The sequence below is a fragment of the Bombyx mori genome, chromosome 7, assembly GCF_030269925.1.
Source record: "Bombyx mori chromosome 7, ASM3026992v2".
Lineage (NCBI taxonomy): Eukaryota > Metazoa > Arthropoda > Insecta > Lepidoptera > Bombycidae > Bombyx > Bombyx mori.
In genome coordinates, this window is record NC_085113.1 from 13,019,464 (window position 1) to 13,033,675 (window position 14,212).

The following is a 14,212-nucleotide window of genomic DNA, read 5'->3' on the forward strand; positions in this document are numbered from 1 at the left end:
TTTGTGGAATATCGGGTATGACTGGGTGCTGATGGGTGCCCTCCTCCCGGGCCTGAGTGTAATCTGTTACGCAGACAACACGTTGGTCGTGGCCCGGGGGGGAGTTTTGCTGAGTCTGCCCGTCTTGCTACCGCTGGGGTGGCGCATGTCGTCGGCAAAATCAGGAGATTGGGCCTCGACGTGGCACTCAGTAAATCCGAGGCCATGTGATTCCACAGGCCCCGGAAAGTGCCACCTGTCGATGCCCATATCGTGGTTGGAGGCGTCCGTATCGAGGTCGGGGTGCAGTTGAAGTACCTTGGCCTCATTCTGGACAGTCGTTGGACCGGCTTCTGGCTAATGTCGGGGGGCCTGACCAAGTGACGCGCCGTCTCTATATGGGGGTGGTGCGATCGATGGCCCTATACGAGGCGCCCGTGTGGGGCCAATCCCTGGCCGTGGGGGTGGCAAAGCTGCTGCAACTGCTGCTGTAATTCTGAATTTAAACAAACCTATTGACGAGATGAATTAATTTTTATTTTGCAAATTTGTAAATACACACTCTGTAGCAATGTACGTACATATATGAAGAAACAATAATAGCACGTACAAATACATATATTATGTACTACGCGGTACTACATTTACTAAAATTTATACAACATTTATTAATTAAATTAATGAAATTGTGGTTTTAAAGTTTTAGGGGTGTATAAAAATGGGGGGCGCTGAAAAATAATTGACTATCAAAGGGGGCGGTAAAAGAAATAAGTTTGATAATCACTGCTGTAGGGCATATCAAGTCACGAGTCTCCAATACACCAAATCAACGTAATTAAATTAGTATGTGAATACGTAACTGTTGATAAGGTAGCTTCTGAGATCGTTAAAGTTGGTACCATTTTTTTTTTGCCCTTTGCCCTTGAAGGCAGAAGACCATACGACCATACAGCCCTGCTGACCATATATACGCTGCCTACCGTTAAGTACTCTCCACGAACCTTGTTTGAAGAAGGACATGTCATAGCACTCAGAAAATACCGTAGAGGGGAGATCATTCCAAAGCCGGATGGTACGTGGCAAAAAATGTTTCTGGAAACGCACTATGAGATCCATCTTTCTTACCACCTGGTTTTTTAACACCCGATTGTCGTTTGGAGGACTAAAGTGCATTGCGATACATCTCGGGTGTTAAAAGATCAATCGGTTATGTCGTGCGTCGGAATGTGGACGCGCATGTGCCGACTTACGCAGCACGCGTTACGAGGGTTCTGTCCGGATTAGGGCACATGTGCGGGTTCGCGGCCCTGACATCTGTGACGTGGTGCATTCTTCGTGCATTCGCGACAATCACTTGGAATGCATTCAATCAAATACTCAATTTACGAGTGCTAGAAATGTAGACGTGATAACAAACTGTTTGTTTATTTCGTTCATTATGCGAGATTCGATGTTTTTGATACTTGATCGTGTAATATAAAGTAATCAAAGCGTAATTATATGATGTTTTATATATAATTATGTACACTACGTATTAGTTTAGGCCTAATTCTGAATAACGATTTTTTTTCATTCTTTCTCGGCCTTTATAATATTTCAGCGTCAGTTTTTATAATTATGTTAGTTATTATTTTTAGCATTATATTAGCGTTGTTTTACTAATTACAAAAAGAATAAATACACAATATATAGGTAAATAAAAAAGTATAAAAACTTGCATACATAAACATATACTCGCACAGACAAGCTCGCAGTTTACTTGTGTATTGGTAGAGGCGAGTTCTGTGTGAACTAGTTCATCTTCTTTAGATTTAATGAATAGAATGAGGTGCAGTTCTCGCTCTGAGCCTCATGGTCTCGTAGGGGTCTGTGCTGGTTCAGAGGGGTAGGGTCACTCTAATGAGTATTAAAACTATCAGTTCAGTATATTCTTGGGTTTCTCGTGTATCGTTGACAGGGTAAAAACCACCAGAATCATATCATGATTTAACGACTTAGACGAGTAAAAATTTGCTAGAATAATCATCGGTCTTTGTAATTTTTTCTAAGCAGTGTGCTTAGTGCGAGCTTTTTAACTTCTCGATCGCGTAAAAGTTAACTCAAATTTGTATGGAGTTGGACAGCGTTCCTTCGTTTGCCACTAGGGGCGCTGTTCCAACTCCATACAAAGCACACAGATCTAGTTTCGGTTCGCTCTCCGACTCTTTTAGTTCGTTTACGTAAAGCACGCAGCCCGGCGGCGACCTGCGGACTTGAGAGTGCGCATCGCAGAAGCTTCCAGTATATAGCGAAATAATATTATACTGGCGGACCCAACAGACGTTATCCGGTACAAATCTTAAACCCGAAAATTTCAAATTTTTCCAATTTTTTTTGTAAAACCAAAAACACTATCGAATATATATAAATATGTAAAGCGAATTGAGAATCTAAGCTATTCTTGAATTCACTTGAACACACACATAAACAATCAACAAAATCGATATAAGAATTATATACATAAAAAAGATACCGGAGTAAAAAGTATAAAGTTTTATTTCGAAGTTTTCCAATATAATCATCATCATGGTTCCACAAGCCGGTTTCGGCAACGGCGACCAATATTTTCAGTTCAATAACTTAAAAGCTAATGTCCGCGCCTCTCATGCGCTCTAATATGGCTATAGTAGCCTATCTTGTTCTTAAACGTGCGCAAACAGAAGCTACACGTAAGAAGACCACCCACGAAGTTGTAAAAAATGGTGGAAGGCGGTCTATTTTTTAATATAATAGTAAGCAGGCAGCGACTCGGCTGTGTCGCTAGCATTACCGATGTCCATGAGGGACTGGATCATCATCATCATCAGCCCACAGTCGTCCACTGCTGGACATAGGCCTCTCCCAGTCCACACCACGGAGCCCGGTCTTCTGGTCTCCTCATCTTCCTTCCGAACGACTGCGATTACTTATTATTCAGAAGGTCGTATTGTTTGCTTTTTTTTCCTACCTAAGCTGAGAGCCCTGAGAGGCTATTTCAGCGTAACCTTAACTAGTAGGCTCAAACTAGGCTCAAACCTGACGACGTTACTAACACGAACCCTAGCTAGAGCCGTGCTTCGCAGAATCTACCACCGGATCGGAAACACGACCTACTGAGAAGATCCGGCGAGAAACTCAGTGGGCTGTGTCTGAGGGTTAATTTACTCGTCGAGTCCTTCGTCGCAAGCGACGGGTTCGACGAGAACGATAACCGGTGCTTGAGGTACCTAAAAGCACCGTTAGTGGAGCGGATTGTTTGCTTACACTGGTTAAATCTATAGGCAAATGTATAAGTGTGTTCTAATGGATTTTTAACAATGCCAATGTTGGCCTCATGTGACGTCACACCCAATGAAGCCGTTTTAGGGCCTGCTTCCTATATCAACTTGTTCAAGTCATCAATTGGCAGTGTTGGTAAAGTTAGGGGAGAGCACGTGTAGGTTCTGACAAATGTATAAATGTTGCATATCAACATCGGTCGTCTCCCTTACACCCAGATCAGACACGGCATTCCTCGGTAGTGTTGCTATGTGACTTAAAGTAAGCTTTGAATCTGTCATTGTCAATGTCCATGAGACTCACCACAGTCCCCCAGACCGGCTGGAAATCCCTGTGCGCGTGGTCGGCGGGCGGGGGCGCCGCGGGCTTGGTGCTGCGGTCGAACTGGGGGGCGCTAGCCTCCTCCTCCATCTGTGGGGACGGCCTTTTAAAGCGCTACTTTCAATTTTGAAGTGCTTCTGACTTCATGGTTTTTAGAACAAATCAAATCAAAACAAAAAAGAATTATTCAACCTAAATGAAAGTACTTTCTTGTTGAGCGTCAAAAAGAACTACCGCCAAGTCACAAAAACTAGCCTCCGTCCCGAGAAGAACTGGCAAGAAACTCAGCGGACATGTCTTTTTTTTTAAATATTAGATAAAAAAAAAAAACATTTTTACAAGAGGTATTTTAAAGTAACAATTATGGCAATATTGAAATGCCCGGAGCGAGCAACTCATTCCCACTTTGTGCAATCTTCTAGATAATCATTGACTTTATAGTAAACTTTATTACACAAATGTTCTTTAATAATTCATTTATTTAACTTTTCGAAGGGATCTTTTGAAGCAGTCGAAGTCTCCGCCGATAAATGCTGCCACAATAATTCTTCATTTTCTTGTATAAGTTAATGTCGAAGCTGGTCATTTACAGCCGCAAGGGCGTAGGGTATGCCCGCCAGAGTGCTGTCATAATGTGGTCATGTGTTCTGGTTTGAAGAGTAGGGTGACAGTTGTCGAATGCAACTAAGACTTTGAACTTAAATCTCAAGATCTTAGCTAATCACCTGCTGCCATGTGGTCCAGGGGTTCGTATGTCGTGTACTCACCTTGGCGATGTTTGGGGAGGAGTGCGCGCGGGAGAGGGCGGCGGCCCCGGGGCTGTCGTCCATGTATGCGTCGCCGTCATCCTCCTGCGACACAACTGCACTGATACTACGCTCTGCTGAGCGACCACTGACGCTAAATATTTACGTCAATGCGCCCGTTTTTTTTTATTGCTTAGATATGTGGACGAGCTTACAGCCCACCTGGTGTTAAGTGGTTACTGGAGTCCATAGACATCCACAACGGAAATGCGCCACCCACCTTGAGATATGAGTTCTAAGGTCTCAGTATAGTTACAACGGCTGCCCCACCCTTCAAGCCGAAACGCATTACTGCTTCACGGCAAAAATAGGCGGCCCGTGTAGGCCATTTAGCAAAAAGGATCGCATTTCTTATTAAAAGTCGATATTCGCGCTTCGGAGCCACCTAAACTTGGCCATCGGGACGCGCTAGAGGAAGGGAAGCTACCCGCAGCTCAAGGCATGACAGAAGATTTTCAAGATTTTTATTACTGGTAGTGAACTTCTTGTGGGTCCGCAGGGGTAGGTACCACCACTCAGCCCATTTCTGCCGTGAAGCAGTAACGGGTTTCGGTTTGAAGGGTGTCTCAGCCGATGTACCTATACTGAGACCTTAGAACTCATAACTCTAGGTGGGTGGCGGCATTTACGTTGGAGATGTCTATGGGCTCCGGTAACCACTTAACATCAGGTGGGCTGTGAGTTCGTCCAACCACCTAAGCAATAAAAAAAAGTGCGTTTACGTTTTAACACAATATTTTATATCTGTACAATTGCAGTGCACACAGTAGGGACCGGTCCGGTTGGAGCAACACCTCGATCTGGTCGACCGCACTGGTCGGTAAAATTAATTGACTTCTACATGGATGGATGGTTCTAGTAAGATATAATATCACCAATAAACTAATGGAATGGACTAATAAAGTGCTGAATGTTAAAAGTTATCGGAGGGGAGTGTGCTCTGTTCCTCTCTCGCAAAGCTAGTGTTAATGTTAAATCTATAAATGAGGGTAGGTTTCTTCGAGTTCGAAAATTTGATTGTATGTTTTACGGACGGACCTTGGGTGTTTTTAGTGGCGGTCGGAAAGAACCGGCAGTATCTGGAGATCTGTGCGCTGTTCAGATCAATGTGAAGGTCTTTATGGGTGGACGAATTGTGTTAAATAAATCCAAGATTAAATCTTATAAGAGACGAGTGAATAAACAGTAGATATGTATGCGACTCACCCTGTCCTCCCCGGGCTTCTTCTTCTCCCTGGCCTCCGCCAGCTTCCGCTTCCGTTGCTGCTCGAGTTGCTCGCGCGTGCGGTCCAGGCGCGCCCGCTGCTGGCGCACGGCGGCGATGCGCGCGGCCAGCTCTGTGCGCGCACGGGCCCGCTCTGTGCCGCCGGAACACAAGCCCCTATAGTACACCCTACCGAGCCCGCTAGTGCGGCTGTGCGCGCGGCCAGCTCTGTGCGCGCACGGGCCCGCTCTGTGCCGCCGGAACACAAGCCCCTATAGTACACCCTACCGAGCCCGCTAGTGCGGCTGTGCGCGCGGCCAGCTCTGTGCGCGCACGGGCCCGCTCTGTGCCGCCGGAACACAAGCCCCTATAGTACACCCTACCGAGCCCGCTAGTGCGGCTGTGCGCGCGGCCAGCTCTGTGCGCGCACGGGCCCGCTCTGTGCCGCCGGAACACAAGCCCCTATAGTACACCCTACCGAGCCCGCTAGTGCGGCTGTGCGCGCGGCCAGCTCTGTGCGCGCACGGGCCCGCTCTGTGCCGCCGGAACACAAGCCCCTATAGTACACCCTACCGAGCCCGCTAGTGCGGCTGTGCGCGCGGCCAGTTCTGTGCGCGCACGGGCCCGCTCTGTGCCGCCGGAACACAAGCCCCTATAGTACACCCTACCGAGCCCGCTAGTGCGGCTGTGCGCGCGGCCAGCTCTGTGCGCGCACGGGCCCGCTCTGTGCCGCCGGAACACAAGCCCCTATAGTACACCCTACCGAGCCCGCTAGTGCGGCTGTGCGCGCGGCCAGCTCTGTGCGCGCACGGGCCCGCTCTGTGCCGCCGGAACACAAGCCCCTATAGTACACCCTACCGAGCCCGCTAGTGCGGCTGTGCGCGCGGCCAGCTCTGTGCGCGCACGGGCCCGCTCTGTGCCGCCGGAACACAAGCCCCTATAGTACACCCTACCGAGCCCGCTAGTGCGGCTGTGCGCGCGGCCAGCTCTGTGCGCGCACGGGCCCGCTCTGTGCCGCCGGAACACAAGCCCCTATAGTACACCCTACCGAGCCCGCTAGTGCGGCTGTGCGCGCGGCCAGCTCTGTGCGCGCACGGGCCCGCTCTGTGCCGCCGGAACACAAGCCCCTATAGTACACCCTACCGAGCCCGCTAGTGCGGCTGTGCGCGCGGCCAGCTCTGTGCGCGCACGGGCCCGCTCTGTGCCGCCGGAACACAAGCCCCTATAGTACACCCTACCGAGCCCGCTAGTGCGGCTGTGCGCGCGGCCAGTTCTGTGCGCGCACGGGCCCGCTCTGTGCCGCCGGAACACAAGCCCCTATAGTACACCCTACCGAGCCCGCTAGTGCGGCTGTGCGCGCGGCCAGCTCTGTGCGCGCACGGGCCCGCTCTGTGCCGCCGGAACACAAGCCCCTATAGTACACCCTACCGAGCCCGCTAGTGCGGCTGTGCGCGCGGCCAGATCTGTGCGCGCACGGGCCCGCTCTGTGCCGCCGGAACACAAGCCCCTATAGTACACCCTACCGAGCCCGCTAGTGCGGCTGTGCGCGCGGCCAGCTCTGTGCGCGCACGGGCCCGCTCTGTGCCGCCGGAACACAAGCCCCTATAGTACACCCTACCGAGCCCGCTAGTGCGGCTGTGCGCGCGGCCAGCTCTGTGCGCGCACGGGCCCGCTCTGTGCCGCCGGAACACAAGCCCCTATAGTACACCCTACCGAGCCCGCTAGTGCGGCTGTGCGCGCGGCCAGCTCTGTGCGCGCACGGGCCCGCTCTGTGCCGCCGGAACACAAGCCCCTATAGTACACCCTACTGAGCCCGCTAGTGCGGCTGTGCGCGCGGCCAGCTCTGTGCGCGCACGGGCCCGCTCTGTGCCGCCGGAACACAAGCCCCTATAGTACACCCTACCGAGCCCGCTAGTGCGGCTGTGCGCGCGGCCAGCTCTGTGCGCGCACGGGCCCGCTCTGTGCCGCCGGAACACAAGCCCCTATAGTACACCCTACCGAGCCCGCTAGTGCGGCTGTGCGCGCGGCCAGCTCTGTGCGCGCACGGGACCGCTCTGTGCCGCCGGAACACAAGCCCCTATAGTACACCCTACCGAGCCCGCTAGTGCGGCTGTGCGTGCGGCCAGCTCTGTGCGCGCACGGGCCCGCTCTGTGCCGCCGGAACACAAGCCCCTATAGTACACCCTACCGAGCCCGCTAGTGCGGCTGTGCGCGCGGCCAGCTCTGTGCGCGCACGGGCCCGCTCTGTGCCGCCGGAACACAAGCCCATATAGTACACCCTACCGAGCCCGCTAGTGCGGCTGTGCGCGCGGCCAGCTCTGTGCGCGCACGGGCCCGCTCTGTGCCGCCGGAACACAAGCCCCTATAGTACACCCTACTGAGCCCGCTAGTGCGGCTGTGCGCGCGGCCAGCTCTGTGCGCGCACGGGCCCGCTCTGTGCCGCCGGAACACAAGCCCCTATAGTACACCCTACCGAGCCCGCTAGTGCGGCTGTGCGCGCGGCCAGCTCTGTGCGCGCACGGGCCCGCTCTGTGCCGCCGGAACACAAGCCCCTATAGTACACCCTACCGAGCCCGCTAGTGCGGCTGTGCGCGCGGCCAGCTCTGTGCGCGCACGGGACCGCTCTGTGCCGCCGGAACACAAGCCCCTATAGTACACCCTACCGAGCCCGCTAGTGCGGCTGTGCGTGCGGCCAGCTCTGTGCGCGCACGGGCCCGCTCTGTGCCGCCGGAACACAAGCCCCTATAGTACACCCTACCGAGCCCGCTAGTGCGGCTGTGCGCGCGGCCAGCTCTGTGCGCGCACGGGCCCGCTCTGTGCCGCCGGAACACAAGCCCATATAGTACACCCTACCGAGCCCGCTAGTGCGGCTGTGCGCGCGGCCAGCTCTGTGCGCGCACGGGCCCGCTCTGTGCCGCCGGAACACAAGCCCATGTAGTACACCCTACCGAGCCCGCTAGTGCTGTGGCGGCTTGCAGGCGCGAAAGGGAGTGGCCCGACCAGTTGCCTCGGTGCGAGGCCAAGAAGAGGCGAGGCGGTTAATGCGAGTCAACTATCCTAAGCGTTTTGGATACCACCACCATATGCTGGTTTGGAGATTGGCGAAGATGACCCATAAACACCACCAGAAAAGCTTTACATGCTCCGGGTGACGGAGGTTCCCCCCATCTCCCCGCCCCCCGCACAGCCCGCCTGCTGCCGGAGGCGCAAGCTCTGAACTCTTAGTTCCGATGCCTCGACCGGTATCGACTATGATAATTTTGAGCCAGGTTGGTTAATATTTTAATTGTTTACCCCACCGCACCTTGTTCTCAGCCCCGGCACCTGAGCCTCATCAGTTCATAGATGCATGGACGATCTCACAGCCCACCTGATGTTAAGTGGTTACTGGAGCCCGTAGACATCTACAACGTAAATGCGCCACCCACCTCGAGATATAAGTTCTAAGGTCTCAAGTATAGTTACAACGGCTGCCCCGCCCTTCGAACCGAAACGCATTACTGCTTCACGGCGGAAATAGGCGGGGTGGTGGTACCTACCCGTGCGGACTCCCAAGAGGTCCTGCCACCAGTGATTACGCAAATTATTATTTTGCGGGTTTGGTTTTTATTACACGATATTATTCCTTCACCGTGGAAGTCAATCGTGAACATTTGTTGAGTACGTATTTCATTAGAAAAATTGGTACCCGCCTGAGATTCGAACACCGGTGCATCGCTACATACGAATGCACCGGACGTCTTATCCTTTAGGCCACGACGACTAAAAGTCCAGAGGTTCCTGCTATACTGTTAAAACTTCTACTTTATGTGAGTGGGCAAGTGAGCAAGTGGTTTGTGTGGCCACTTGCTGTAATCAGCGTCGCGGGCTGCTCTCCCACCACACAGCAAACAAAGAGATAGCAGGGTGCGGTCACTTACCGTCGGCGTCGGCCTCGGTCTCCTGGCTGGCGATGGTCTCGGCTAGCTGGGCGGCCTCGTCCCGCTCCCGACGCTGGTACTCCTCTAGCTGCTCGCGGAGACTCTGGTTCTCTTGTTCCTGAAAGCAAATGTACAGCATGGAATCTATCCAGTTGTGGACCCCAGCGTGCTCGGAAGGACCGCGCGGCGGCTACTCACCATGTCGTACTGCTTGTTCTCCAGCTGCATGAGCTGACTGATGATCTCCTGCTCCCTGAGCTGGTACATGGCTCTGACGTCGTCTTGTTGTTCCGTCTCCTGCTGCGAACGAACTTTCTCCCAGTCCTGGAAGATATTATAATCTGGTCAACTTTAGGAGATTTACGTGAACAGGCTAAATATTCATTTGTAATTGATCGCGATGATTCCGGTCTGCGGAGGGGGCGGCGGTACCTGCTCAGCTTCGATCCTCTGCATCTCGAGGGTGAGCGAGGTGTCGGCGATGACCTCCTGCTGCTCGAGGATCTTCTGCATGGTGCGGGCGCGCTCGTCGTACACCAGCACGGCGGCGGCCTGCGGGACACTACTCGTTAGAGCGGGGGGGTGAGGGCGGGGGGTTGGGGGGCGCGGCGGGACTACGCACCTTGGTGGCGCGGTCGGGCTCGGGCGCGCGGCGGGGTGCGGCGGGCGGACTCAGCTCCGCCCAGCTCGGGTACTCTATGTCTCCTGCACACACATAAGGTGCACAAATGAGGGGAAATGACACAATGCAACTGCAAATTCCAAAAAATCCACTGAAACTATCTCAGTATGTAACCACCATTTTACTGAGACTTAATTTCAAACCATCTCATCTCGTTTCATTTAATTTAAATCAATTAGTTTTAAATTCACCTACTTAACTTCATTTCATTTCATATATTTTTTCATATAGTTAATATGTTTGTATTTAATAATTAAGATTTTATAGACAGTGGCAACAATGGCGTCGGTTGGGGGGCGGCGGGTGAGGCCCTCCCGGTGCACGTTACCCAGCATGTCGTCCATGGAGTCGTCTGGGCGCGGCGGCTGCGCCTGCGGGTTGGTGGTGGACGCGGGGTACTTGAGCAGCCAGTCCTCGTAGCCGCCTTCGAGGGCGAGCGGCGGTCTCGCGTACTGAACTTTAATGTCCCACTGAGAATACAAAACTGCGATAAAAATACACAAAAGCTTTAATATGTTGTCATCGGCGTTGGCGTTAGGTGATGTGGATCCGCAACTAGAAAACGTCCGCCTTAGCATGAGACAAAATTAACAAAACGGTGTCAACGACCCACAACTTTTTCCTGTAACCGGAAATTACGCAAACGCATTAATTTCGAGATTTCATAACGTATTTGTTTCACGTCGAAGTCGTGGAGGTACGAACGCCATGATCTATCAAGAACTTATTATCTTTCCTTTTTGATAATATTATTTATTATGCGGAGGTGACATTTGATTTGGAGATTTGTTACCACATATATTTGCAATATTAAAAAACCCATAATATTATTTTAATGAAAACGTGTCAAATGTATATATATATATATATTGATGAACACATATTTCCCATTTATTTGTGGTAGAACTACGTAGTACAAGACGGAAACGGTTGAGGGACGCTCAAAGCTGACCTTGAGCAGTATGGTCCTGAGCAAGTGGAGCGGCGTCCCCGGTATAGGGGCCCTGGAGCTCCAGTCCAAAGTCACGATGAGGTCGGCCGAGGCCCGGGAACTCCAGACAGGTCTGGAGGCTGCCGGTAAATTCTGTTCTAGGACATTAGCTGATTGACTGCAATGGAAACACACACATAAGTAGAATTAAAGATTTTGCTTAATTTGGTGTCAGGGTGTTTGGTTGCTTGCCATGGCAACACTGAAAAATTTGATCTGTCTGACTTGGACTTTTTGGCGGGAACGCGCGGAGTGAAGTTGTGTGATTTGTTTTATTTTGTCTATTTAGTGTTTCTTCTTATTTAGTGTTTTCACAAAACTAAGAATATAAATTAAAATAAGACATGACCTAAAGGTCTTAGTTACCAGGTCATAAAAGCCCTTAAAAAAAATATTCATCTGACTAGCAGGAAGGAGATGAGTTGTCTCTTGGTTGAACTGTTGGCTCAATTCTAGTTGGAACAGCCCAAGAGCCATTAAGCTGCACATTAAGTATATGGGTAACAATTTCCAATTAAGGTAATTTCAATGAAAAGAAGACCACGTGACTTGAGATGAAAGTGACACATGTACTCTAGGAACCCCAATAAAGGCGGAAAAAGTTCTACAATAAGCTCTTGGCCATTCAAGCTAAAGCCATTAGAACAACTTGAAGTTATTGTGATATATTTAATGATACCATATTGCATTTCAGAAGTACTCAGTGACAAACTTAGTGATAATGTAACAATTAATGTTGGTATCACATAATAAAAAAAATTCTTTTATGTCTCAAATTCAATCTATTTATATAAAAATGAATTGCTGTTCGTTAGTCTCGCTAAAACTCGAGAACGGCTGGACCGATTTGCCTAATTTTGGTCTTGAATTATTTTTAGAAGTCCAGAGAAGGTTTAAAAGGTAGATAGATATGAAAATGCTTGGAATTAAATAAAAATAACAATTTTTTTCTCCCTTCGATGTGTCCCCCGTCGGACGGATTCCTTTTGTTTGTTTTAAGTTTATTTTATACAAAAGTTTAAGTGTTTTATTTATCGATTGAGGCTCTACGAATTCTGCCAGGTCAACTAGTGAAACATAAAACTTACCCAGGTGATATGCATTCTTCGGGCACACTGATACAAGCCGGGTAGCTGATGTGAGATTCTAAGTAATCTTTCCCAGGTCTTGCATCAAGGATCATGACCTTCAACTTGCCGGCCTTCAAGATTGAATAGAGTTGTTCGCTTTTGATGGTCACCTCATCAGGACCTAGATTAATTTAAAAATTTTGTTTGAACAACTTGAGACAGCACATGCATTTTCATGCATATTTATAAAATTAATGAATTCATTTATTTGTCAACTGAATTGAAACAAATATGAAATATTTGTCCAAGCTTATCTCAATCATCACTGAAACTCTAATTGATTCAGTTGCTGTGGAGTTGAATAATAAAAAGGTCGTAGTAGTAATAATGTAGGAATAAAAGATCGTAGTTGTAATAATGTAGGAATAAAAGGTCGTAGTAGTAATAATGTAGGAAAAAAAGGTCGTAGTAAGTCGTCGTGGCCTAAAGGATAAGACGTCCGGTGCATTCGTATCGAGCGATGCACCGGTGTTCGAATCCCGCTGGCGGGTACCACTTTTTCTAATGAAATACGTACTCAGCAAATTTTCACGATTGACTTCCACGGTGAAGGAATAACATCGTGCAATAAAAATCAAACTCGCAAAATTATAATTTGCGTAATTACTGGTGGTAGGACCTCTTGTGAGTCCGCACGGGTAGGTACCACCGCCCCGCCTATTTCTGCCGTGAAGCAGTGGTGCGTTTCGGTTTGAAGGGTGGGGCAGCCGTTGTGACTATACTGAGACCTTAGAACTATATCTCAAGGTGTGTGGCGCATTTACGTTGTAGATGTCTATGGGCTCCAGTAACCACCTAACACCAGGTGGGCTGTGAGCTCGCCCACACATCCCAGCAAAAAAAAAAAAAAAAGTAGTAATAATGTAGGAATAAAAGGTCGTAGTAGTAATAATGACGTAGGAATAATACGTAGTTTTAGATAGATTGTCACTGATGCCATTACAGGAGGGTACATAATATTAGGTCTTTACGTATGAAATTGCCTTTAATATAGAAAACTTCAAACATTTTTTATTCCTATGGATTCAAATTTGCACTCATTCAATGCAATTTGCTTCTCAGGTATTAAAGTTTTTTCCTGCCAAGCAGTTGATAAAACTTTGGAAATAGTAGAAATCTGTCAGGGCAAGGTCTGGTGAGTACGGGTGATGACGCAACATTTTACTTCAGTCTTATAGCTTAAAGACCTTATCATGGCATGAGAGGTCAAGCGTTGTTATTCAGCAGGGGCAACCAACTAATGATTCACTAACTTCACCATCATTCTATTTAATTCCTCACATAGTACATCTGTAGTAATGATGTTCCTGATGGAAAATCCCTTTTTTTGTGCCTGTTAAGCAACACAAGGCATACCTAACTATTTTCATTTGCGGCATCCACTCTTAATTATTTTTTTACGTTGCCAATTTGACGCAAATGGATTAATATTGTTTTGATGCTAATATTCAATGCTGCTGCTAGCTTAGCATAGATTTAATATCGTTAGCTTCCACTATCGCTTTTGTCGTCATTGTTGACTTTAGTTTTCAGGCAACAATGTGATCATTTTTACATCAAAATTTCCATCCAATAATGAATCATGTGTTCGACATTACTGTGACAGAACTTATTTTATAAGACGAAAAGGGTACAAAGTGAAAAAAAACACTAATAAACACGTGACTGAATTTAGCAATAGTATTTTTTCTTAAAAAACAATTCATTTGATTTTAGAATTTATTACCTATACATAAAATACATATTTAATCTATATAATAAATTATGTTTCAAATGGTCAGTAATGTAAAATAGCAAATATATTAACATAAAAATGGGATCATTAGTTCTTTTTTCCTGAAACAGTGAAGGCAGTGTTTTGTGAAGATAGCTGGAAGTCTTG

At 48.9% G+C, this 14,212-nt stretch overlaps 1 protein-coding gene across 4 annotated transcripts in view; it reads right to left on the reverse strand.

Moving 5' to 3' along the window:
- LOC101736709 (ubiquitin carboxyl-terminal hydrolase 8) overlaps positions 1 to 14,212 on the reverse strand; it is a 30,029-nt gene that overhangs the window by 12,851 nt on the left and 2,966 nt on the right. For 3 of the 4 annotated variants that reach the window (XM_038012140.2, XM_062669477.1, XM_038012139.2), the window contains exons 4-13: positions 12,289 to 12,451; positions 11,162 to 11,318; positions 10,538 to 10,679; positions 10,150 to 10,232; positions 9,960 to 10,079; positions 9,726 to 9,851; positions 9,528 to 9,645; positions 5,610 to 5,761; positions 4,365 to 4,448; positions 3,580 to 3,687 (exon numbers count right to left, since the gene is read on the reverse strand). In XM_038012140.2, the coding sequence (XP_037868068.1) occupies positions 3,580 to 3,687; positions 4,365 to 4,448; positions 5,610 to 5,761; positions 9,528 to 9,645; positions 9,726 to 9,851; positions 9,960 to 10,079; positions 10,150 to 10,232; positions 10,538 to 10,679; positions 11,162 to 11,318; positions 12,289 to 12,451 (1,253 nt within the window). The remainder of the gene's footprint in view (positions 1 to 3,579; positions 3,688 to 4,364; positions 4,449 to 5,609; positions 5,762 to 9,527; positions 9,646 to 9,725; positions 9,852 to 9,959; positions 10,080 to 10,149; positions 10,233 to 10,537; positions 10,680 to 11,161; positions 11,319 to 12,288; positions 12,452 to 14,212) is intronic. The other variant, XM_062669478.1, reaches the window with a different exon arrangement.